This window comes from Xyrauchen texanus, chromosome 45, assembly GCF_025860055.1.
Source record: "Xyrauchen texanus isolate HMW12.3.18 chromosome 45, RBS_HiC_50CHRs, whole genome shotgun sequence".
NCBI lineage: Eukaryota > Metazoa > Chordata > Actinopteri > Cypriniformes > Catostomidae > Xyrauchen > Xyrauchen texanus.
Window position 1 is genome coordinate 27271193 of NC_068320.1, and position 26561 is coordinate 27297753.

At 40.6% G+C, this 26561-nt stretch overlaps 2 protein-coding genes across 3 annotated transcripts; both read left to right on the forward strand.

Moving 5' to 3' along the window:
- The first annotated feature begins 601 nt into the window (after positions 1–601).
- Positions 602–12782, forward strand: slc38a2 (solute carrier family 38 member 2). Its single transcript, XM_052118368.1, has 16 exons — positions 602–954; positions 3122–3250; positions 3342–3426; positions 3511–3626; positions 5825–5898; positions 5992–6084; positions 6230–6308; positions 6779–6861; positions 6945–7003; positions 7128–7268; positions 7360–7439; positions 8520–8620; positions 9021–9145; positions 9230–9374; positions 9457–9554; positions 11418–12782. Exons 2-16 carry the CDS (start codon positions 3123–3125, stop codon positions 11529–11531), a joined length of 1521 nt encoding a protein of 506 aa, XP_051974328.1. The 5' UTR covers positions 602–954; position 3122; the 3' UTR covers positions 11532–12782.
- A 1957-nt stretch (positions 12783–14739) lies between these two features.
- Positions 14740–24366, forward strand: LOC127637332 (protein SCAF11-like). Of its 2 annotated transcripts, none has more exons than XM_052118344.1 (15): positions 14740–14898; positions 15154–15214; positions 15467–15612; positions 16972–17049; positions 17137–17210; positions 17300–17370; positions 18784–18818; positions 18914–19014; positions 19120–19236; positions 19526–19599; positions 19682–22369; positions 22655–22968; positions 23065–23244; positions 23325–23444; positions 23614–24366. In XM_052118344.1, exons 2-15 carry the CDS (start codon positions 15193–15195, stop codon positions 23722–23724), a joined length of 4131 nt encoding a protein of 1376 aa, XP_051974304.1. In that variant the 5' UTR covers positions 14740–14898; positions 15154–15192; the 3' UTR covers positions 23725–24366. The 2 variants fall into 2 exon arrangements, with proteins under 2 accessions (XP_051974304.1, XP_051974305.1); XM_052118345.1 differs by having other exon boundaries at positions 23068–23244.
- Positions 24367–26561: the final 2195 nt, after the last annotated feature.

A 26561-nucleotide genomic window follows, 5' to 3' on the forward strand; every position in this document is an offset into this window, starting at 1 on the left:
TCGGGTGCCTTTGTTTTACGTTATATCTCGTTTGAAGATAATTTAGTATGAAAGATACACAAAAATAGAAAAAATCAGGAAGGGGTAAATACTTTTTTACAGCGCTGTAGCTGCTAAAAGATCATTTTGACAGTTGTTGAATGATCTAAAAGATAACACACACCATGCACTAATGCTACATTTTTAAGTTGATGAGGACAAACAATTGCGATAATAAAGAGATCTCATTTGTGATTGTTTCCTGTGGACAGAAAGAAGAGATGTATTTATGAGGCACAGTGAGAGAGAGAGAGAGAGAGAGAGAGAGAGACACACAGAGAGAGAGAGAGACAGACAGAGAGACAGAGAGAGTGAGAGAGAGACACACACACAGAGGGAGAGAGAGAGAGACAGACAGAGAGACAGAGAGAGTGAGAGAGAGACACACACACAGAGGGAGAGAGAGAGAGACACACACACACAGAGAGAGACAGACAGAGAGAGTGAGAGAGAGACACAGAGAGACACACACAGAGAGAGAGAGAGAGAGAGACAGAGAGAGTGAGGGGGAGAGACAGAGGGAGAGAGAGAGAGATGCCTGGTGAAATTCCACTCTTGTCTGGTCAGACACATCGTTGAGCTCCTCTGTGTTTGTATACAATCCACGTCAGAGACTCCACCCTCAAATGTGTCCGGTGAATATAAACCCTCATTCATTCACAGAGGAACACGACTTTGATTCCAGGACACGCCTAGAGGACATCTTTAAGATCCATAATAATATATTCATTCTTTTGGAGCTTAGTTTGCTTTATTTATCCTTAGGATACACCAGTACAATTTTGACTGATAAAAATCACGTTATCGGTTTTATAATTGATTTCTGGAACATTCCACACGGCTGGGAGGGCTTTTGTCAAATTCTTCGTTCATAAAGGAGCCAAAGAAGTGGAATTTGGGTGTTTAATTCTTAAGGTAAGAATCACATCACGGTATTAACGTATGAATGAGCCACAGGATTATTCAGAACCGCAGTGATTCTCGGGACAGATTACACGTTGCTCTTTTTATTAATATTATTATTATTTAATTATTTATTTATTTTTGGTCTTAACTGTCTTTAATAAACTGTCGTCGAATGACTCATTCGTGTTTCTTCATCTCATTTCAAGATATCCGTGTTAAAAGAACAATCGAACACAATGACAGTTACTAATTCTCATTGTCATCTTCAGTAACTGTTACATTTAAATGTATCATTATAAATTGGCGCGTTTAGATCGCAGCCGCCTCAGTCAGTCTGTTTAAATTATTTATTTATTTATTTAATGATGCTCTCTCTCTCTCTGTCTCTCTCTCTGTCTTCTTGATGTTGATTATTGATATGTTGATGGGAAATAATGTCAAAGGCTGCAGAGATTAAATAAGATTGTGTAACGGGCTTTTTTTTTTCTGTTGCCGGTGATGGTCGGTAAATACGGGGGCGTCCATCACAGACACACCGAGCATCTCCGTTTACCTTCTCACATTCTTTTGACATATTATCATGTATTATATCGTTTTAGGCTACTTATTAATATTGCTTTTGGGAGTTTAAACTGAAACATGGCAGTTTAATTTCCTTTTCATGTCTAAAAATGTTACCAGAATCTGTTTGGTTAAACATCTGAATAGGATAAACGTCATCTGACAAGACTAGACACTGAAATTGATTTTAATAATTTGTTCCTATTATATAAATATAGATCGAAGGTGCGGATACAGACACACGTTGCTCTGTTGTCAGAGTCGGATTTGTAATTTTCCACTTGTCTCTGGTTGGTCACGTGTCCACACTGATGCGGCGCTGCTGAGGCGCGGTTCTACTATGGAGCTGTACTTGTGCCACAATTCAGCGCGCACAAAATTATATTTTGAGCGCACAAACATTTTTCTGCGTGCACAAGATGATATTTTGAGCATGCAAAAAAATTCACATTCAAAGAAACTTTATTCTAGCATAAAATAGATTTTCGTTTGTTCATAATTAATTTAAAACTGAATTCAAGCACAAGCAAAATATTTTTTTTTTGCACTCAAAATATCATCTTACGCGTCTAGAATTTTTTTGCTCTCAAAATATAATCTTGCGCGTGCAAAAATAACTTTGCTTTGCTCAGTTTCAACTTGTGTGTGCAGAAAAAAATGTTGCACCCAAAATATTATATTTTTTTGTACGGTCAATTTCATCTTGTGTGTGCAGAATTTTTTTTGCGCACTCAAAATATGATCTTGCGCGTGCAAATAAAATTTTGTGTGCTCAATTTCACCTTGCGCGTGCAGAATATTTTTTGTGCATTCATAATATGATCTTGCGCGTGCAGAATTGTGGCACATATATAACTCCATACCCCGCTGACCTATGCAGGGGCGCACATGCAGACTGAGGGGAGCGCAATAACAAGTCCTTCAGGTTTCCGATGTTTATATATTTTTTGGTGTTTTAATTGTTTGGACAAGATTGACAGAATAAACGAAATAATATTTAGACTACAGTAATTAAAAAACAAAATGTGAATTTTTATATATTTTATAAAACGTATAGTTCCGGTCCTGGATGCTGATTGGTCAACAGCTGTGCTTTATTCATGATAAAGCACAGCTCTGACCTCATCACGAAACTTCTATTTGTATCACACCACAAGCAACGTTCTGTTTACTGTTGGTGGTATTTAAAGATTTTACTTACAATATGTAACATTTTAATGAACATTTGTGTCCTTAATAATTTTACTATGTGGTGACTGTTTTATAAAAGTACTACGCCACTCGAGGCTGTACCATATTGTGAATATAGTCACGGCTGAAGGGGTTGCAGGCATCCTATTATTTGTTCCTTTTAAATTTCTCAATTAGTTTTGGGATCCATATGTTCACAAATAATTTAGTAATTTGTAAAGACCAGAATGCCATGCTTCTCACTTGAAAATGAACGGCCGTAAATAGTAACATCATTTATGTGTCCAAGATCTGGTCAGATGCACCACATCAACACATTTGGAGTTTCTTAGAAATAAGTTTATATAGGAGGATTTATATTGGTTCAAACCAAAGCTACGTCATTTAATAATAAGGAGAATATTTGTATGGTTTTGTATTGCAGAATGAATAAAGCCCCTGGTAAGACAGAGATGAGTCGTTTTAACATCGCTCCAGAGATGGACAGCAGCAGTTCCAACTGCAACGAGTATACAAGTTACCAAGACTGTCCCACCAAAGTCCCTCTCAATGGGTAAATCCTTCATACATGTGCTTCATTTTACTACTCCACTCATCTGCTAAATGAAATGAAATTTTAATTTAACGTACCGATGTGATAACAGATTGCCATACACCGATGTGGACACAGAGAGTCAGAACTTCCTGTCAGATCATCACTTGGGAAAGAAGAAATATGAAGCTGAATATGTAAGTAGCTCATCTGGTCCAATGAGTTTGTAACTTTCTCTGACTTTCATAACAGTCTAAATCTCATTGTCCTTGTTTGTTTAGAGCCCTGGCTCAGCGTCATTTGGAATGTCAGTGTTTAACCTTGGTAACGCCATCATGGGCAGTGGAATTCTTGGGCTGTCCTATGCCATGGCCAACACTGGCATCGCCATGTTTGTGTGAGTATTGAGAAAGTCTTTAGAAAGATATGTTTATCTTGTCTGAACTGCATGATGGTATCTTCTCATACTGGTCACCACCTGCTTGGGCTAGTTTTCTTAGTCAGTAAATGTGCATTGTTTTCCAGTAAAAACTCCTAAACCCCCTTGCAACAATATATGTTTTCATAAGGAAGCAAAATAACGTGAGATAAGACTTGCATATGATGATCAACATCTTATGATGGATTAAAAAAAGTATCTTGTTGTTGTAACTTTGTAAGCATGTAATTCCGGTTCTGTTCACCCCGTCTCCCTCGTAATAGTCTCATTTTATTCCACTAGATGGCAGAAAGTACTAGAAAGAATATTATTCCTTAATCACATTCCATCACAATATACAGATCTGAAATGTAGGGGGCGCTCTAACGCTTTTCAGCCCTCACAGATGTGCTCGTCCATAGACATTCAGTCTAATGTTCAGTTCAAGCACCACCCTCATTATTGCATTGAATATCTCGGCCTCTGAGTGGACTACAAACTCAAACTAGGTGTCATTAGAAAGCTGAGATCCTTCCCTTTGCGCTGTTGTATAACAGTTTATCATTAATAGTAACAATAATAACATATATAGGAATAACCAATCATTTGTTTAGCATGCTTTTCCTGCTGAACTGCATTTTTTGTTCTGGACATCTAAAATATAACATTGGATTATTCACACAAGCAAGGTCACAGACAAGTCAAAAATGGCTCATTTTTAAGATAAATACATTTTTGGCTATTTGGGGCTTACAGTAGCAGCGATCAGCTCATATAAGAGACGTTTGTATTTGATGTCTTACAAATATATATATATATATTTTGAACATCTTTTGAACTGTGGTATTAGTGCAACAAAATACATGTTACCGTCGCATTCCTGAGAATGAGCGCTTTCATTTGATATATGACTTATCTATTTAAATATTATTTTAAAGACTTTTATATTCATATTAATATTTCTTCCACATGACCACTAGGTGGCGCTGATTTCGACATAAATATTTTCAGGCATTTTTTTATTATTTTATGCAACATAAATGCAGAAGTAATGATTATCTATGAAAAGTTCAGATTATAAACTTTCCAACAATACCCCATATGCCTGATTTATGCATGCGGAGACTTGAACATTTTAATAGTAAACCATTTTTTGTGACATGGCGCCCCCTTTTGGACCCGCCGGCTGGATTTGAAGAGGATAAAGGATGTTTACTTACAGTATTTTACTGGAAAACCAGACAAGAATAAAAAAAATAGTAGTTTATACATTAAGTTGCTAATCTATGAAATAAAACATGTTTACAAAATGTCCCGGATTTACACTGCCACTAATTGCATGATTAAAATAATTAGTACTGTTAAATTTGCCCCAGATTTTTGAGGTAAATCAGCTGCACTTGATCAGAATAAGTCGATTCGGCTCTAGATGAAGAAGTTAATGAAAGGCCGTTCTGTGCAGTGTTTTCAAACAAAGCCTTTTATTTATTTGTGTGTTAATCCCACGACAATCTGCTGGTTACATAAAGGTGCGTTCCACGAATGCCATTCTTTACATTTAATCTTTAGTGACATCTTTCAGAATCACTTAAAGATTGACAGTCATTTCATCTGCACACTGTTGAACGCTCCTTTTATACAAGTGTAGTTTGGAGGTACATGCATCACTGTGGGGTTAAAGCAAGCGTGTACAATGTAAACGTCACACCGGTTATAAACGGGTTCACCTAAGCTCCAGAGAGTAAAACAAATAAGCCTGTGAGAATATAATCAGGTCTAATCCATACTCAACCCCCTCTATTGTGTCTGTGTGTGTGTGTGTGTGTGTGTATAACGTGAGGGAGTTAATATAATAATATATCATTTAAAGCCAACATGAAATCAAAATTGACTCTTTAAAATTGGCTTCTAGCAGGGCTGGGCTGTTAATCTGGCATACCGGGCATTTTACCGGTGGATCGATGCACTTTGGGGCCATCGGGAGAACCGAGCGGGCTGGTGGGTCGGCCGCGAAACGGGCCGAATGCCCAACTTTTGGGCCAGTTGCTTCCCAGTCCAGCCCTGGCTTCTAGTATGAAATGTGCCAAACTACAGAAGCAAAAGGCATTTTGAATGTGTTTCATGAGAGTTTGTGGCCAATTTGAATCATCCAAATTGTGTTTGTGTTTGTTTCGTAGGATCCTGCTGGTCAGCGTGGCCATTTTCTCCTTGTACTCCGTTCATCTGCTGCTCAAAACGGCCAATGAAGGAGGTTAGTCGCTCTTTGCATTGCGACGAGCATGTATCTATTTTTAAATGTGGTAAGAACGTGAGTTTTAATTCTCGAACTCCCTCCGTCGTCCAGGGTCTCTGGTGTACGAACAGCTGGGATACAAGGCTTTTGGAATTCCTGGGAAACTGGCGGCATCTTGTTCCATCACCATGCAGAACTTTGGAGGTACGCCATCTTGTTTTGAGAATGTTTAGATCGTTTTAATGGAATCAAAGTAATCAAAAAGATTGATTAAGATAATTTTGTTATGCAGTGCAAAAACCGTGTTATTAAGCTACTAAAATGTTTTAAAACTCTGTTTAACCTCCAGCTATGGCGAGCTACCTCTACATTGTGAAGTACGAACTGCCGATCGTCATTAAGGCCTTCTTAGACAACCCTGACAACAAGTACGTTTCTACCTTTCAACCTCACAATAATTTTTATCCGTGCATGCATCAAAGATAGTTGCGAGCTGTGCGGGGACCGGTTGGCACAGCTGATGTTGCTGTTGTACTGGAATGTTTGGATCAGTGTGAACGCTCCATTGTACAGCTGTCCCATCGGGATGGTCAGATGGCCAATGACCTCATACAACACACACTGACATAAAAATGCACAAAACCACATGATCCACGGCCCTAAGCTGTACAGACAGAGCTGAAATACCACCCATCACTCTCGACAGCAGGGTTTGGGATTTTAATAATAACAAAAATAATATGTTTTGTTTGTAAACGACATTTCTAGAACTGTTGAAATGTGTCGTATTATGGAAGTGAAACGGGTTGCAAATGTCTTGAAACTTGAAAATGTAACTTCATGCTAACTTTACTCATTAGTCATTAGACGTTGAATGTTTTGTTTTGTGTTTTGGCAGCGTGTGGTACACTAACGGCGATTACCTGGTGCTCATCGTAACCGCGTCCATCATTTTGCCGCTCTCGCTGCTTAAAAACTTGGGTAAGTGTTTACAGAAAGGGTCTGTGTTTGGTGTGTTGTTGTGGAGCGTGTTTTAGATCCTCATGGTGTGTGTTTGGTTTCAGGTTACCTGGGATACACAAGTGGGTTTTCCTTGTTATGCATGGTGTTCTTCCTTATTGTGGTGAGTATATTTGGTGTAAAATGTGCTCATTTAACGGACAAAGACGGGCAGATGCAAAAAATGCACATTTATTCAAGCTGCCATTGTTAGTCTGATGGGACATTCTCTCCTTTTGTTTTTCCAGGTGATCTACAAGAAGTTCCAGATCCCCTGTCCACTACCTGAAGACTTTATTAACATGACAATGAACAACTCGGTGCCGCTGCAACAAAACACCACGGATGAAGAATGCTGCAAACCAGAGTACTTTGTCTTCAACTCACAGGTACATGCTTATTTGCATCTCGAATTTGCATTTCAGTTGCGTGTGCGCCTGATGAGCACGCATTAATCAAACTTTTCCGGTTTTATCTTAGACTGTGTATGCTGTGCCTATTCTCACCTTCGCGTTTGTGTGCCATCCGGCTATTCTGCCCATGTACGAGGAACTTAAAGAGTGAGTAACTTCCCACATTTGGAAAAAAGTTTGTAGTGAATATGAATGTTTTTGTAGTGAGATGCAAACGGCTCACCTTTCAGCTAAAGTCACCTTTTCTGCAGTCTTGACCAACACAAAATAGGTTTTGTTTGAAAGGCATTATGACCATTATGATCTGTAAAAACAGCAAACTGATCAAATACTCCATGTGTCATATGTTGTTGGAAAGCTCTCAAAGAGTAGAATACAACCAGACGCATTATGCCGCATAACTTCATGAAAAATAAACAGAACATAAAATATCACATATGATTATTTAGAGTCTGTGATTATCTTTCAAACGAGTCCACACACAAGATAATCAGATGTATAGATCATTAGATAATCCACATGAAGCACAATGTTACATATGACCACCAGGAGATGGCGCCAAATACACAACACAGACTCAATGATGACTCAAATGACACAGAATGAAACTCATTCTGTGAAATCTCATGACTAAAATCATGTCTGCATGCTATGCAAACCTTTAGTCATTGTTGTGTTTGCATGTGTAATTAGTTCTTATGTACAATTATTATCTTTTATTTGTTTGGAGATGTTTTTGGACACTATGATATATTATATTTGTAACGCTGTAACGTTTGATTGCTTTGTCGTATCAACACAACATTGTTCTCAGATACAGGTGGCATGATGGGGCTTTTTTCTGAGCCACCTTATTTACACCCAGAGATACAGAATTTCAAATTTTGTGGTTTTTCAGCAGTTTCTTAGGCTGAGAATGTATCATAATCTATATTAATTCAAATTTTGAAAAGTTTTCTTTTCAATGACACCAAACACTCGACACTCACTGTTTATTTATGTCAAGTTATAAGCTTAAATCTGGGTATCCCGTTGAAACAGGAAATCTTTAAAAACACCTTCAGAGCTTAAAGGGTTAAAAAAAAGTGAATGAACTGAAAAGATACATCTGAAAAGGCTCATCCTTCAATGACTCTCTCATGAGTTTGCATCCCTGAGTTACGCTCGGATGTATTGAATCGATTGATAACGCTCTGCTAATGTCAAAATCTTCTCTCTATTTTTCAGTCGTTCCAGAGTGAAGATGCAGAATGTGGCAAACGTGTCGTTTCTGGGAATGTTTGTGATGTATCTGCTGGCCGCTCTGTTCGGATATCTGACCTTCAACGGTGAGCCTTTTAAAACATCATACATTCTCAGTATCAGGTTCACAGAAAACAGGTGTGTCGTCTAAATAGCTTCGGATTGGTCCACAAGAAGGTTGATGTTTCTGTTACATAAGATTTGGGAACGAGTGAGAGGTGTTCAGCTGTTTGTCACAGCAGGAAAAGGACATCGTGTGTTTGATGTTTTTTCAGTACTCGGTATTGTCCAAAAAAGTGCACAACCGCAGCACTTGTTGACAAAGTTGTGTTTTCCTACAAGTGCAAACAAACACTCCGACAGTATTTGGAGAGGTCGTGTATTTTAAAATGGGCAGAATCACACTCATTACCTGTTGAATTTCAAAGCAGCTTTATGTATAAAAAGCGAGAGAGTCTAACCCAAAAAATGTGTTTACATTTCCAGAGGCTGTCGAACCCGAGCTCCTGCACACGTACTCCAGGGTCTACAATTTTGACGTTGTGCTTCTGATTGTGCGTCTGGCCGTCCTGACCGCTGTAACGTTGACCGTGCCGGTGGTTCTCTTTCCGGTGAGTGCGTCTGTGCATTTACGTGTGCTCAAAACAAGTAAGCGTTGAAGTTATGTTGACCAAACGTTTTCTTCTATGTTTCAGATTCGTACCTCAGTCAACCAGCTGCTCGGCGCGTCTAAAGACTTCAGCTGGCCGCGTCACATCTGCATCACCGTCGCGCTGTTGGTCTGCGTCAACATTCTCGTCATCTTCGTTCCCACCATCAGAGATATCTTCGGATTCATCGGTGAGTGGACACAGGATGTGATGTCATCAGGTGTGTGCGTGTAGCACAGGTGTGTCTAACGCAGGTGTGTGTCTCTCTGCAGGTGCGTCTGCTGCAGCTATGCTGATCTTCATCCTGCCGTCGGCATTTTACATCAGACTGGTGAAGAAAGAGTCCATGAAGTCCATGCAGAAGATCGGGGTAAGAGAGAGTTTAGTTAAAACAGCAGTTTTCACTAGTTTGTTTAATTTATCGTCATTTTTGTGTCATTTCCAGCACAAACGCTGTATTGTGTTTAACCCTCCTTTGGTATTCAAACATTTTTGACCGAAAGTTTTTTTTTAGATGATAATAATAACTTTTAAATATTCTTCTCTGAAGGAAAAAACAATAAAATTATGCATTTATTTTTTTATCTTATTTACATGTACATTTCTAAATGTTACCATTCATTTACATAAATGGAAAAAAGTAAAAAATATGAGTATCTGACATAAATTGGAGGCAGATTTCTGCCATCTGGTGAACAAAATATCAATAACATGACTTGAAGGGGGTTCTGGGTATCTCAGCGAGTATTGACGCTGACTATCACACCTGGAGTCGTGAGTTTGAATTCAGAGTGTGCTGAGTGACTCCAGTCGGGTCTCCTTAGCAACCAAATTGGCCCGGTTGCTAGAGAGGGTAGAGTCACATGGGGTAACCTCCTCGTGGTCGCTATAATGTGGTTCTCACTCTCTGTGGGACGTGTGGTGAGTTGTGTGTGGATGCCGCGGAGAATAGCGTGAAGTGTGTGTGTGTGCGTGCGCGTGCGTGCGTGTGTGTACGTGTGTGTGTGTGTGTGTGCGCGCGTGCGTGTGTGTACGTGTGTTTGTGTGTGCATGCGTGCGAGTGTGTGCGTGTTTGTGTGCGTGTGTGCGAGCGAGTGTGTGTGTGCGTGTGTGTACGTGTGTTTGTGTGTGCATGCGTGTGTGTGCATGTGTGTGTGTGCGTGTGCGAGCGAGTGTGTGCGCGTGCAAGTGTGTGTGTGTGAGCGAGTGTGTGTGCGCGCGCGTGTGTGAGCGAGTGTGTGCGTGTGTGTGCGTGTTTGTGTGTACGTGTGTTTGTGTGTGCATGCGTGTGTGTGCATGTGTGCGTGTGCGAGCTTGTGTGTGTGCGCGCGCGTGTGTGAGCGAGTGTGTGTGCGTGTGTGTGCGTGTTTGTGTGTACGCGTGTGTTGTGTGTGTGCATGTGTGCGTGTGCGAGCTTGTAGTGTGTAGCGTGCAGCGTGTGTGAGCGAGTGTGTGTATGCAGTGTGTGTGCAGTGTTTATGTGTATGCGTGTGTGTGTGTGTGCATGTGTGCGTAGTGCGAAGCTTATGTGTGTGTGCTGTAGCGTGTGTGGCGAAAGTGTGTGTATGCAGTGTGTGTGCGTGTTTGTGTGTACGTGTGTTTGTGTGTGCATGCGTGTGTGTGCATGTGTGCGTGTGCGAGCTTGTGTGTGTGAGCGAGTGTGTGTGCGCGCGCGTGTGTGAGCGAGTGTGTGTGCGCGCGCGTGTGTGAGCGAGTGTGTGTGTGCGGGCGCGTGTGTGAGCGAGTGTGAGCGAGTGTGTGTGCGCGCGTGTGTGAGCGAGTGTGTGTGTGCGCGCGTGTGTGAGCGAGTGTGTGCGTGTGTGTGTGTGCATGTGTGTGCCTCACCCTGTAAGTCTCACCCTGTAATTTATTTCTGTCTGCATTATGGTGGATGGTATTTGACATATTCAAAAAAATGGCTGTTTTTTGGTCTTTCACCTTCATTTTCAGTGGTCGGTCAATTTTGACCCACTTTTAGAATCAAACCCATTTGTTTTATGTTCAGATGGCAAGTGCAGGAAAAGTCACCAAGTATTTTTCTCCTCAGATAAAGGAAACTGTTTTCATTACATTTAAAAAATGCATTTCAGTCAAAGAACCGAACACCTCAGAAGTGGTTTAGCAAAGTTACAGCTGGATTGGAAATTGACGGCCAGTAAAAATATTCTATTAATATATATTGAATGTTGTCAAAACTCTTATCCATAATTTCCTTTTCCCTTTCTTGAAATAGGCGTTGTTGTTCCTGATCTTCGGTTTCATCGTCATGATCAGCAGTGTGACTTTAATCATCCTCGACTGGATTCACAACACCACCGCTTCAGAGAGCCCCACCAACGGGCACTAGTGGGCGTGTCCCACCTCTGATTGACAGGCAGATGAGGCGGAGCAATGCCTGCGATTTTAAAACTTAAAGAAGCTGCTCTTTTATCAGTGCGGAGCAAAAACAAACATCCATTCTGAGAGAATGTCCTGAACTTTGTACACTATGCTGTTAGGCCACAAAGATGGTAATCGACTATTGTTGTGCTTCTTTCCATTTGATTTGTTTTTGTTGTTCATTTTAGGTTCTTTTTGTGTTGTAGTCCTGGTACATTGAATTACACTGAAATATTCACCCTTTTCAGGTTTGGCATCATGTACCCGCAACCTAAATGTACTAACTTCACCGATCTATCGCCAGCGGAGCGTCGGCATTTGTGTTTGACATCCGTTTGTACCTTTGCCAAAAATATTGATGTTTGTGTGTCGAAAAGCACTTAACCTTCAGCAAATGTGAAAATTGTCATTTTGCACATTTTCGCTACGCATTTGTTACAATGCTATTTGTACTGTACTATTAAGTCACCTTGACCTGTCGTTTAAATCTATTAATGTACAAATATTGATTTGTAGTGGTTTATTTCTGACAGGAAGAGCAACTAATTGAGTTTACTGTAACCTAAGACGATTACAGGACTAACGTCACCTTACGGAAGTGAAATGACAGAATCAGAGACCATCAGTGTTTCATTTACCATTTCAGTGTTTGCATCAGCAGCTTGATGTCGCTCCCTGAGCGAGCGAGGGAGAGAGAGGGAGTGTGTGTCATTAGGTTATTCAAGAGGTCACTCGAGAGGTCACCGAACCCCACGATCACGGCTCACACACACCTCAATGTGCTTCCAACGGCTAAACCTCACGTGTCATCCAACCTGTTGCTCTCCAACAGTTATTTATGGAAAACATCAATGTAATTTAATCTATTTTACTATATTTATATATTGTATATATGTGTATATACCACCAACTCAAGTGTATATATTTGCTGTCGTTTATTGTTTTTTTTTTTCAATTTTGCTCAATATGCTTGAAATAATGGCTTTAGCAGTGTTCTCATTCATGTGCGTCGGGCCCCTGGGGTCTCATCTGGCCCCTGAACATCCTTTCAACACACACACACACACACTTTTTACACTTCTACTACAATGCCGTATTTAAACCCGCGAGGGGTGGAGCGTTCCTCATGTGCAAGAGGCCATTCCTGCGAATGATACGCTCTTGTTTCAATGAAACACTATGTATATCATGTAATTAATGTCTAATAAAGGTTCAAAATAACTCATCCATGTGTCATGGGTTTTTTATAAAGACGGCCCTTTGTCTCAATGTGAAAATGCCATTCAAGAAAAATCTCCATTTCATACAAAGTAAAAAATATATATATATATGTATTTTAAAATATATAATATAAGTACACTACAGTGTTTTTGATCTGTGGCAGCTGCGCCACTAACATTAAAAATAGCATATTTTTTTATATATGAAACTTATTTCACTAACTATTTTTATGTGTACTCTTTATATATTTATATTTTACAACATAAAAAAAAAAATACGTCACACTAATTGGGTCGGCGTGGCTCTTCAGCGTACATGGACAATGTCGCCCTCTGCTGGACACTGTTTGTACTACACACGTATTTCTGTTATACAGATAATACAGCACAAATTATTCAGTTTCCAGAGAAGCTTTGATCAGAAATATATTATTTCAGCATGCGTCATTAATCGCAAATAAAAACGTTAATGTTTTGAACGACGGAAACTAAAAGTTGCCATATAACCGCGATGTCAATAAACATTCATACACAGAAAAGGAAACAAATAGATTGATGACACAAGGGGAGGAGCTTAGCGTCACAGCAGGTGTCTCCCATTGGTCAGACGCCACAGTGACGCAGTATAGAAAACATGGCCGAGGAAGTATGGAGTTATATATGTGCCACAATTCTGCTGTTAAATAAAATTACATTTTGAGCGCACAACAAATTTTCTGCGTGCGCAAGATGACATTTTGAGCAAACAAAAGGTCTTTTACATGCAGAGTGGGTAGGAGGAGATAGCAAAATTTAGGAATCCTTAGCAAATTCACATTCAAAAACAAAACCTTATCTAAGCACAAAATTTATTTTCGTTTGCTCAAAGTTAATTTATCTTTGCAAGAAGATACATTGTTTTACAAAACTGAGTGCAAGCATGTGCAAAATAACTTTTTGCGTGCTCAAAATATAATTTTGCGCATGCAGATGATTTTTTTGCACTCAGAATATCATCTGTCACGTGCGAAATAACTTTGTGTGTGCTCAAAATTTCATCTTGCGGGCACAGAACATTTTTGTGTGCTCAAAATATTATTTTAAGTGCAGAATTGTGGTACATATATAACTCCATAATGGACCAAGTAGGAAAAAGTTACATTTTGAGCGCATATATATATATATATATATATATATATATATATATATATATATATATATATATATATATATATATATATATTATTATTATTAATTTGCAAAACATACAGGAAATGAACAAACAAAAAGGACATGTTTTAAATAAAACGATTTTCCTCATTTAAACACTTGTGTTGGTCATACTTATACATACTGATATCTCTCTCTCTCTCTCTCTCTCTCTCTCTCTCTCTCTCTCTCTCTCTCTCATATATATATATATATATATATATATATATATATTTATTTATAAATAATAATTATAACAGTAATTATTCTAAAGATCTCTGGACCCAGGAATTCTTATTAATATTTCATAAAATAATTCTAATTAATTATACTATATTAATTATATATATATATATATATATATATATATATATATATATATATATATATATATATATATATATATATATATATATATATATATACACACACAGGTCTGGATAAAGGCTACTTTTATATGCATTCCCGTTTTGACGTCTGTTGTGTTTCTCTTTGTAGTTCAAAAATAACACAAAAACAACAACAACAACGTATAACGTGTATTTTTCTTATTTGAATATATTTGATTGTATTGCATTTAATACAACCTGACGAGTTCATCTGGAAGAGTGGAGCGCCCTCTGGTGGACAATTATAATAACAGCAAGAAGACACTGTATTGGCCCTTCTACTGAATTTTATGTCTGTGAACCCTAAACTCGACGTGATGACGCAGGAAGTCTACCAGCACGCCCCGCTGCAGCGCCGCCTGGTGGTAAAGAGGCGGAACTGCAGCCGCTGACCCACATGTGGCAGGACGGCGTTAAATGTACCCCTAAAACGAGCGCAAGTGCTCATGAAAGTGCACAAAAAGTGCGTGTTTTTGCGCTGAGGAACGTCCTGCGTTTTGTTATATGATCTGAGGCGTGTGGAGGGAACTGTGTAGAGGTGAGTGTGAGCTGATGTCAGCACATGCTAACACAGCTAGCCGCGTCACACTGATAAACAACAGTCTAAACTTGTAAACACCACCTATAAACATCTTTACTAAACATATATATGTGTCTCTGGTTGCTATCCGTACCAAGTGTACATATGAGACTGACTTAAGTGAGGATAAAGTGTGATTAATATGATCTATGAGCTTCTAATCTGTTATTCATGATATGTTATAACGTGTCTTGTGTGAATGTACTTGTACAGTGAATTAGGGCTCAGAGCAGCTGTGACCCGGAGCCAAAGATGCAAGAGGGGCCTGAACAGGGTGAGACTCTTATTAAATGTGTTGCTTTTCACTGTACACACACACACACACACACACACACACACACACACACACACATACATATATATGTATATTACAGATCAAGGTTTAAAGGGATAGTTCACCTTTCAGAAGGGAAATTCGTAGTTAAATGTGGGTGGAATGCTTTTAGTGCATCATTTTGCAATATATATGGTTGATTCTGATTCACAAGAAACTTTTTATCTAAACACAAACTGTCTGTGTTCACAGGTGAGCAGAGTGCGGAGGAGAGTTTGGAGGATGAGGAGGCCCAGCGATGCCCGATCTGTCTGAACCGACCCAGACGGGCAGAAAGAGCTGTACCCGACTGCTGCAGACACGTTTACTGCTCGGCCTGCATCCTCCGTTGGGCGCAGGTCACATGATCATCCTTCCCTTTATATAGACCTACATATATAAACCTAAAATGTTTATTTGGACACTAGCTTGGCCTCTGTCTTGCACTACCAGGTTTACAGTAAAGAGCAGCGGTCGATCTGGGGTTTTTCAATGGCTGATATCTAGAGATGGCCGATATATGAAATGTAACAATTTAACAGCAGCGAATCAGATGTGCACTAAAGTTCTTAAGTGAAACGAAACTGTATTTTACACAATATTTAAACTTAAAAGCAAACAAACTTGAAAACCGATATTGTTTACCATCCATTGAGAAATCTGTTGGTAGATTTTGGAGCTAACGCAAGGGAAAGTTAAGACTTGTGATTATCGGGCAAGCGAACACGGTTAAATGGGCAAATATCGATAGCGAGTATTGACGCTGACTATCACACCTGGAGTCGCGAGTTTGAATTCAGGGCGTGCTGAATGACTTCAGACAGGTCTCCTAAGCAACCAAATTGGGCCGGTTGCTAGGGAGGGTAGAGTCACATGGGGTAACCTCCTCGTGGTCGCTATAATGTGGTTCTTGCTCTTGTTGGGTGCGTGGTGAGTTGTGCATGGATGCCGCGAAGCCTCCACATGTGCTATGTCTCCGTGGTAACGTGCTCAACAAGTCACGTGATAAGATGCGTGGATTGACAGGCTCAGACGCGGAGGCAACTGAGATTCGTCCTCCGCCACCCGGATTGAGCCTCCGCATCTGAGAGAGTCAATCAGAGCATCTTATCACATCTTGCCGATAACCGATAGTTCCAAAATGCAATTATCATCACAGATTAATCGGTAAAACCAATATATTGGTCTGCCTCTAATTGATGGAGCAATAGATATAATTAAGACAACACGTGCACACATGGGATGAGCGGGTAAGAACCGCGGTTAAGGCGTTTACATGCCAATGTGAAATCAGGGTAATAGTCAAAAATCTACCCATGTCGATCGGTTTATTCTTATCCGTTTATGACCTTACACCGATTAAAGAAAGCCGTTTAATGCTTTTACACGTGTAAGAGCGTGCATGTTAACGCATGACAGTTACGCACATTTTACCCCCCGACAATATAAAAAATATAAGGTCTTAAATGTAGGCTTTTTTTCTATATGCAAATATAATCTCATATTTGTTTTGTTATGGTTTGGCATTAAATATGACATTTTCTAGAGAGGTCACGTGAGACTCGCGGCATCAATAGTATCGCAGAATGTGTCACAGTATCTTTCTGATACATTGCATATGTTTATATGTATGTAAGTGGCAATGTGTAGTTTTTCTGAATGCTGCTGGTTTAGTCTGGCCCGTTGTAATTGATAATGTTGTGTGTGATGGTCTTTAGATGGTTCAGTCCTGCCCGGTGGACCGAAGACCCTTCAGTGTGATCTACCTGCAGGGCTCATCACAGCAGTCGATCAAGGTCAGACTTCCTCCTGATGTCCTCTTTATCTCTGTCAGGGGCCTTTATTCTTGATGAAACTGAGTCTCTCAAACGTCTCTGTTTTAGCTTCCTGTGAAAGTAGCCAGACTGTCAGACGAGTCCTGCATTCAGGATGCTCCGAGAATGTGTCACGTGTCTGTGTAAGTGCTGTCAGACTGTGTTTACATGTTTATATGTGACCGGTTACTGCTCCACTGGAATATTCTGACATTTTAATTGTCATTTACAGGGGAGAAACAGAGAAAATGGAGAGAATGCAAGAGAAAAACGCTAATGCCAAACAGAAATGCCACAGAAAATGTACGTATTAGTGATTTTTTTTCCTTAAACCCTAAAATACATTCTTTCAAAAGAATAGGCACAAATGTAAACATTGTATGTGTTAGCATGATTTTAATGTGGTAAATTGATAACCTCCTGTGTAAAGTTATATCCGATATTACATCTTTGTTGTCTTGAAAGCAAAATCCTGTAATCCTGGTATTGGAAATCACTTTACACAGTTTAACCCTTTAAGCTCTGAAGGTGTTTTTAAAGATTTCTTGTGTCAGTGGTGTACCCAAAATGCATGGCTTCTAACTTGGCAAAACAAACAAGGAGGGTATCAAGTATTTTGTATCATTGTGAAGAAAAAGTTTACATGTATTTAATGATATAGATTATGATACAATCTCTCAGCCTAAGAATCTGCTGAAAAATAACAAAACAAATGTACTTTTATCCTTATTTTTCTGATTTGACATTATTTATCTCTGGTTCTTATTAAGATGGCTCTGAAAAACAGCTTTTATTTTGTTCCCAATCATGTCAACTGTATCTGCGAAAATGTTTGTGTTGATACGACAAAGCAATCAAAAGTTACAACATTACAAAATAATTGATCATAGTGTCCAAAAACATCTCCAAACAAATAAAAGATAATAATTGTACATAAGAACTAATTACACATGCAAACACAACAATGACTAAAGGTTTGCATAGCATGCAGACATGATTTTAGTCATGAGATTTCACAGAATGAGTTTCATTCTGTGTCATTTGAGTCATCATTGAGTCTGTGTCGTATATTTGGCGCCATCTCCTGGTGGTCATATGTAACATTGTGCTTCATGTGGATTATCTAATGATCTATACATCTGATTATCTTGTGTGTGGACTCGATTGAAAGATAATCACTGACTCTAAATAACGATATGTGATATTTTATGTTTTGTTCATTTTTCGTGAAGTTATAAGCTTAAATGCTGCATATAAGCAACACCAATATAATTGTCAAATACATATATTTAGCTGTTACTCGCTATGTTTTTATTTGAGAGTAAAACAAATAATCTGGTTGTATTTTACACTTTAAGATCTTTCCAACAACATATGACACATGACTATTTGATGAGTTTGATGTTTTTACAGATTACAGATTACAATATGTGTAGTGCCATTTGTATTTGATAAATAATCAGAATGTAACACTTCTGATTTATCTGCAAATTTCAAAGCACTTGTTCAGTTTTCATCATAATATCTACATGCATTGTAAAGTAGAGCTTCTAAGATTTCAATCGATATCTATTTTGTGTTGGTCAAGACTGTAGTTATTAATATTTTGACAATTATATTTTTTCTCACAGGCCCATCCAAGCTCAAAGGGTTAATCAAATATGTAAAAGCTTCCAAAACTTGTTTGTAAAAATAAATGTTTTGTATTCTCAACAGGTGACACAGATGCGTCTGTGCATAAAAACAAAAAGGTTTATCTTTTATTTCTCATTTCAGTCACATTTATTGTATATTAATACATGTGAAGTATTAAGTATCATAAGAATCTTGTTTTTTATGTGTGCAGTTGAGAGGAGACTCATGCCACTCTCTTCTACTTACTCAGCGTTTTCACTCATCACTGCCCGGCCAGCAGGGTACGGCAGTGGGCACTCGCACTCAGATCATGTAAGCGCACACATTGGCCTGATTCTAATGCATAAATTACTTGTTAAGTTATTAATTACTTAATAACATGCGTGCATGCTAAAGTGTTGCGTGTGGTTGGTATAGAACAGAATCTGTTGAGGTTTGTGAAGAGGGGCCAGATGATGTCCAGTGGAGGAGAATGGAGAGAAAGCGGCGGTGGCTGCCTGCCTCTGTGCCTGTCCTTTCTACAGGTGTGCCCAGGTGAGGAGCATGTCTCATGGTTACTTCTTCACTGGCTGGACCATACATATTCATACCATGGCTGACTTGACTGCGATGACGGCACATGGGTCACTAATTGAGTCTCTGTACTACTGAAACCATAGACTGGTCTCAGTACTTTTAATCGTAGTTTGTACTTTTTGACATCAATTACACTTTACTGGTCATTAGCAATGAATATAAACATGTGGATTGCAGTGTAAATGTATCTCACTAAATCTCTTACTTTGTAACATGAAAATTGTATTTGTGTACTGGTGATGTTTAGGTTGTCCCTGCATTCACACTTGCTCCTGTCTGCTGTCTCTGCCTCTCTGAATCTGCTGCTCCCTGAACACTCTGGTGAGATCTTATGTCACTCCAATTATAGTTGTTTATTAAGGACGTACGTGATCTTCGCTTAACTTGTATCTGTGTTCCTTAGTTCCTCATGGCATAGTTTGTGCCATCACAAAGGGAACCAGGGGCTCTGGATCAAAGGGCTCCACAAAACCGGCAGAAGCGGTTGCAACCCGACGCTCCTCTCGGCACAGTCGTGCCGAGATGGAGGATTCCACAGCTGCACAGTCCCAACCAACAGATGCGGACATGTCTTCCACTGACTCCCCAACTACACCACAAACTGTACATGATAATCATGCTTCTACAAGCAGAGGCCAACAGGGGAACAATCGGAGGTCTGGAGCGAAGACAAAAGGTCGTGCAAAGAAGGTGAAGGTGGAGAAACATGATGACGAGGAATGGGAAGCAGAGGCTGAGAATCTCAAAGAAGATGGAGTCACAAAAGAAGCAGAATCCGAGGAAGCAAGAACTGACCTGGAAACAAAAGCTGCTCAGAGCTCCGATCAGGTCGATAGTGAAAGAGAACCATTGGATACGGAGCAGGAAATGGAAGTAGAGAATCAGACAAGTCCTGCTGAGGATGAACGTGTTTCCTCTGATGCTAATGACCAGGAAGAAGAAGAATCTGTTTCCGCTGATGCTAATGACCTGGAAGAAGAAGAATGTGTTTCCCCTGATGCTAATGACCAGGAAGAAGAAGAATCTTTTTCCGCTGATGCTAATGACCAGGAAGAAGAAGAATCATCTGTTTCCGCTGATGCTAATGACCAGGAAGAAGAATGTGTTTCCCCTGATGCTAATGACCAGGAAGTAGAAGAATCATCTGTTTCCGCTGATGCTAATAACCAGGAAGAAGAATGTGTTTCCCCTGATGCTAATGACCAGGAAGAAGAAGAATCTGTTTCCGCTGATGCTAATGACCAGGAAGAAGAAGAATGTGTTTCCCCTGATGCTAATGACCAGGAAGAAGAGTCTGTTTGCCCTGATGCTAATAACCAGGAAGAGGAAACAACGGTAGTGGAGGAAACGGTCACCAAGAGTACTGTTGACGAAGATGAAGACTATCAGATACTTTCACCAGGAGAAAACAAGCAAAGAGTGGAGGAATGTGATGAAGACCAAGTGGAATCAACAGATGTTTCTCCAGTAATGGAGGACGATTGTCTGCCTCAGTCCTGTGAGGTGCAAGAGCCCCAGTCCGTTTCTCCAAATGTTGAATCAACTCTCTATGTGAAACCAACAGCTCTTCTTATAGAAGCTGCAAACAAGATCAGCGATCTGGAACCAGAGCCTGACACCACAGCAGAGAATTCTGATGAAGGTCCCAAGCAAGAGCCCAGCAACCTTCCATCTCTCCATGTGGACCAGAACACCTGCCCATCAGATCAAAAATTTGGATTGGTTTCAACAGAGAATGCCTCACCGAAGTCTCTGTACACATTGAGTCCTCAGGACAACACTGACCTCATCCCCATGGAATGTGATTCACCTGCATCTGAGAGTGAAGCCGATGCTGTCAAAGTTGAGAAGGGTACTACTGCTCACGTGCCTCAGATCTCCAATGAGACGCCCATTCAAGACCCTATGCACAAGCCTGACTCCGGTACGGAGCAGAAAGGCACAGACAAAAAGGATGGACGATCACGCAGGTCTCGTTTTCACTCGCCTACGACCACCTGGTCTAAAAGCGAAGGGTCACGCAAGTCAAGGTCTCGTTCACGGGACCGCAATCGCAAGACCCGTTCCACGTCAAGAAGTCGAGATCAGCAAGTGGACGAACGAGACGGTAAACAGAACTGCAGTAGAGAGCGCAGTCGTAGTCGAGAACGTAGCCGTAGTAGAGAACGAAATCGCAGGCGACGCAGTCGTTCCAGGTCCAGGAATAGAAACAGGCCCAGCCGCGTTAGCCCATCCCAGGAACATTCCGATCCTGGTGGCCGCTTTGATTTTGGCGGCCGCACCGATCACGGGGGCCGCACCGATCACGGGGGCCGCACCGATCAAGGCGGCCGCACTGATCCCGGTGGTCGCACCGATCACGGGGGCCGCACCGATCAAGGCAGCCGCACTGATCCCGGTGGTCGCATTGACCACTGTGGCCACTCTCCACGCAAGAGGGACTCATTGGGTGGGGACGGATGGCAGAGCAGAGGGGGTGGACGAGGATTCCGCGATTCCAACTGGCGAAACAACTTTGAGAAGCCCGGTCATTTTTCAACAAGAGAGCCCATACTTTCAAACAATGGCAACTTTCACGAGGCATCACCAGACAGGGGCAGAAATGAGAACCCGGACTGGGTAAGGGAGAGGGAGAGGTCTTGGGCGGACACTGAAACCAGAGGGCGGGAGCCACGAAGGGAAGAAAATATGAGCAATCCATCTGCCGAGTCTTGGTCTCGAGGTGGCTGGAATGTTGAGCAGGAGCAGCGTTCTGCCGGACGTGGCAGGGGTGCCCACTGGGCTCCCAACCAGCAGAACGAACCAACTGATAATTGGAGGCAACGTACTTCTTTCTCAGGGACAACGAATAACATGGATTCTTACAATAGGTTCAATGAAAACAGAAGCGGAGGGAAGAGAAAAGAGCTAGAGGGTGCTGATAGTCCACTGGATCGCTCGGGTTGGTCGTCGGCCTCGAGTTGGGCCATGCGCCGAAAGCTCCCTGCTGATGTGCAGAATTACTACTCGCGCAGGGACAGAGGGGGCGGGAACAACGCCTGGAACAAACAAGACGAGGATCAAGGTGCAGCAGGTCTCTCTAAACAACCAGGTATTTGCAGATATCTGAAATCTAGGGTTAATCTCATAATATGTCCAGGACACATTTCATGAATTCTCAGTTTCTTAGAAGATAATCATTATGGTCTTAAGAAAACGTCTTTATTTGCTTCATGCAATATATTGTTTCTTATGTCTTTTAATTTTGGGTTGAAATGTTTTTAGCCGGTTTTGGTGTGATTCACGATCGAATAGTTTTCAATTCAAATTTTGCTCTCACTTTTTTCTTGTGATGGTAGTAACAGGTTTCACGTGCATCTCTACTGCTACATTTCAGATCCTCCCCAGAATGAGCCAAATGCTCCCCTGTCAACCGAGGCTGTGCCAGCCCTTCCCGCCCTGATGCCCCACCAACTTGGTGTGATGGCGCTTCATCATTACCCCATAACGCCTCTCATGCCAAGACCACCAGTGGGTCTGCCGCCTCCCCAGTTCAGCATGCCTCCGCCAGTACCAGTTCAGTTGCACCACACTGGACCTCTTCTCCAGGTCCCAATGGCTGTGCAGGGACTGCCACCACCCCCACCACCACCTCCACCCATCCAACAGGGCGGCTTTACTGTGGTACCCACTGAAACCCACCCAAATCAGGTGGTTATTTTAATTAAATATGGAACATAAATCAATGTGTATATTTACCGAAGTGCTATTTTAGTTGCTCTGTCAGTAACGGTGCATGTTTTACAGCAGACGATGCCCAGTTTTCCTGTCCCAGGAAAAGGCTCATTTAAACCCATGCCAACCAAAGTAGGTGCAGGACCGCCTCCCCCTACTGCTACACCCAGTGTGGCCCAACCATCCTCTACCACCACCACCCAAACTGCCTCTCACAGTAAGGCTCACGCAGACAGCTCAAAGAAAGAGAAGGCAAGTGGCACGTTCAAGCAAAGAGCTCCTTTCCTACAGTTCAGCTGCACTTCCTAAAATGTTTTTCCCGTTTCAAACAGAAATTGCAGATTCAAGAAAGAGCCGTCAATGAAGTGAAAGCAGCTATAAAGCCATATTATCAAAAGAATGAAATCAACAAGGAGGAATATAAGGAGATTGTACGCAAAGCTGTGGAAAAAGTAAGTTCTGACTTTCGTCTTGGACTTTAAAAGGAATATATCACCCTAACATTGAAACTCTGTCATCGTTTACGCACACTGGTGTTGTCGTTCCAAACCTGGATGACTTAGTTTCAAAAGATGGCGTTTTACTGAACGTTGGTCTCTAAAATTATGCTTTTTCTCTCAGGTGTGCCACAGCAAGAGTGGCGAGGTGAACGCTGATAAGGTGGCCAACCTAGTGAAAGCATACGTCGACAAATACAAATGTATTCGCAAAAACAAACCGGAGATGAGTTGAGGGTTGGTGCTCTTCATCAAGTGCAATTCATCCACCATTGGTTGCTGCAGGTGTCACTGACTGGAGCCGTTCTTAACGTATTTACATACGAGAATTCAGATTTTTCTAGAGATGACATATTTTGTTTAATTTGGATTTGATATAGTGCAAATGCCCTTTATTGGATTGTCTCATGAGTGTGTGTGTGTGTGTGTGTGTGTGTGTGTCTTAAATGCTGTCAAATGTGGGGGGTAAAAGGTCTAAAATAGTGTTACTTTAATTGCATTTTGCTTCTAAGTTTAAAGTAGCAAAGAAAAATGATTAAGCAAAGCAAATTATTCAAGTGGTATGACTGGACCTGCCCTGTCTCTCTCTTTAAGTAGTCATAAAGAGGTCATATTCCCTTTATAAATGTCAAAACGATATGGAGTATATGTGCATTAGCTTTATTATTTCCTGTTAATTATTCCCTGCAGATTGTGGCGTGTATGTGTTTGAATGTGTGATTAAATCATGATCTTACGTGGAAGAGAAAAAAAAAAACACTGGTAGTTTGTCGCTGAGCTGATGATTTGTCATATACAGATTAAAGTCCTGTACTTCTGTTCAGTCACTGTGTATGTTTACCCACACAAAATCATGGAAATAAACCAGCTCTCTGTACCCTGTCTTGTGTCAAGTTATCTGTGCTAAAACCAAGCAAGGCAAATCAAAGCAATTTAAACTAACCTGAAAAGAGTTCATATCGTCACATGATTACTTCAAACGCTCTAATAAACCCCTTAATAAAGGACCTCAGCATTTGAGCTTTTTTGCCTGAAGGCAATTCAGTCTCAAGGAATGTTTCCCACATCTTAAGTTCATCCACTGATTCATGTTAATTCAAGCTTTGCTTGACCCGGATGGGGTGGCCAAAGAACAAATATCTAAATCAATGTTTTCTTGCTATGCCCACATTTTTCTGTCTTTATGTTGGCAAACTGAATTGATTCAACAAAACCACCTGAAGTCTCAAGAAGTACTTTGCATCCAGACCATTCCGCATCACGTATGAAAGTAGATGCACATGCTCTAAAACATATGATATGTCCCCCCGAAAACATAGTTAAAACAAGAGTTCCTCAGTGGTGCAAGAGGATGAGATGATGGTGTATGATGCCATATAAAGATGGATTTGATGGTTCTAATCCAGGAGTTGGAGCTTGCACAACCCAATTGAGGGAATGCATGGATATGGGAGGAAAAGAAAACCTTTTACTTAATTCCCCCCTATGGGGGACTTTAAGTATATAGTTAACACAATTAGCATTAACATCCAGTTCACATTTATCATCCACTGTCTATCAGGGATATTAGACAGCATCTGATTGCACCACCAGCCCAGGATTAGAACCCAGGTCTCCACACTTCAGGCAGTGCTAGTCATCCACTCACCCACCGAGGATGACACCTGAATATACATTTTAGTTATAGTTGTTTTTTTGTTTTGATCAAGGCTTAAAAAAAAAGCATTAGCAGACTGAGGTTACCTTGATGACATTTTAAACCAAACGTCCAAGCTTTTAGAACAAACGTGAATAATACTTTTTAGCAACACTTTCATGTTTGAATCACACACAATTAAGCCCAATAAAATCTACTCGAGTATTCCTGGATTTATGAGGAATGGCTCTGTTGGTCTGATCGGCACTAGTACTTCTGGAAGGAATCCGGATCCTATTTACACAAATCAGAAAACGTCCAAATGCCCCCCAAAAAAAAAGTACCACCATATTTGTTTTGAACATCTCCCATATTAATTACGTGGTGTTTTGCAATATATACCACTCTATGCAAATATATATTTTTCACACTGCATATATTGTGTTGCTAGCCACCATTTGCACCTGCATTCTCAAGGATCAAAAGCACGTATAATCGCTTATTTAAAATGTTGTCATTTCCTCCACCCACTCTTGTGACCCCTGAACTTGCTCATTCCTGATCCTGCAAACGAACATTCCTGCAGAGTTTAGATCCAACTGTAATTAAAGGTGCTGTAAGCGATTTTACCTGTTCAACTTCAACAAACTGAGCTGCTGGATTAGCCACGCCCACGCTTTCAAAAAACGCCGCACTCCAAAGATACCAAATGAGCTTTATTGACACCAATATAAACAGAAACGGTAAAAAAAATAACAGCAGCAAAACAGCGCCCTCTACTGACAACGGTTAACAACAACATGGCGTAGAAATGGCATTAAGCCTCAATAATGGCTGAAACTACAATACCATGAGAACCTGCAACATGATTGACAGATTGCATAGCTTTCCAAGAAAAGAAGAAACAAATGATCACTTACAGCACCTTCAAACACACTTGAACCAGATAATGAAGCTCTTTTCACCTGAAAATCAACAACAGGTGCGTTAGAGCAGGTTTGAAATTAACTCTGCAGGAATTAGGTTTTTATAAGTAGGTTTATTTGGAAACCTTTTTTAAAAAGAAAAGAAATAGGCATGTCAAACACATGGCAAAAATGTTCAGTCTTTTATTTAAAAACTATAAACAGTCACCAAAGTAAATGAAGCCAATCTATATCAGACTGTTAGATATATGTATCATCGCACACCCTACAGACACTGCAGAAATGGTGGGGGGTCACGACCCCGCTGGGATGCTAACACAACAGTAATAAATGTTACACAACACACAGCAGAGAGGACAGCCTGGGGGTCCGGAGCCGGAATGTGGCATGGTCGTAAGGGGGTGGGGTGGGGGGGTAGTACAATAAAAATCCACACTAAATTAAGATAGAAAAAAGGTCTGGAGGAAAATATCATACCTGCACGGAAAGCAAATAACACAGGAGAAAACC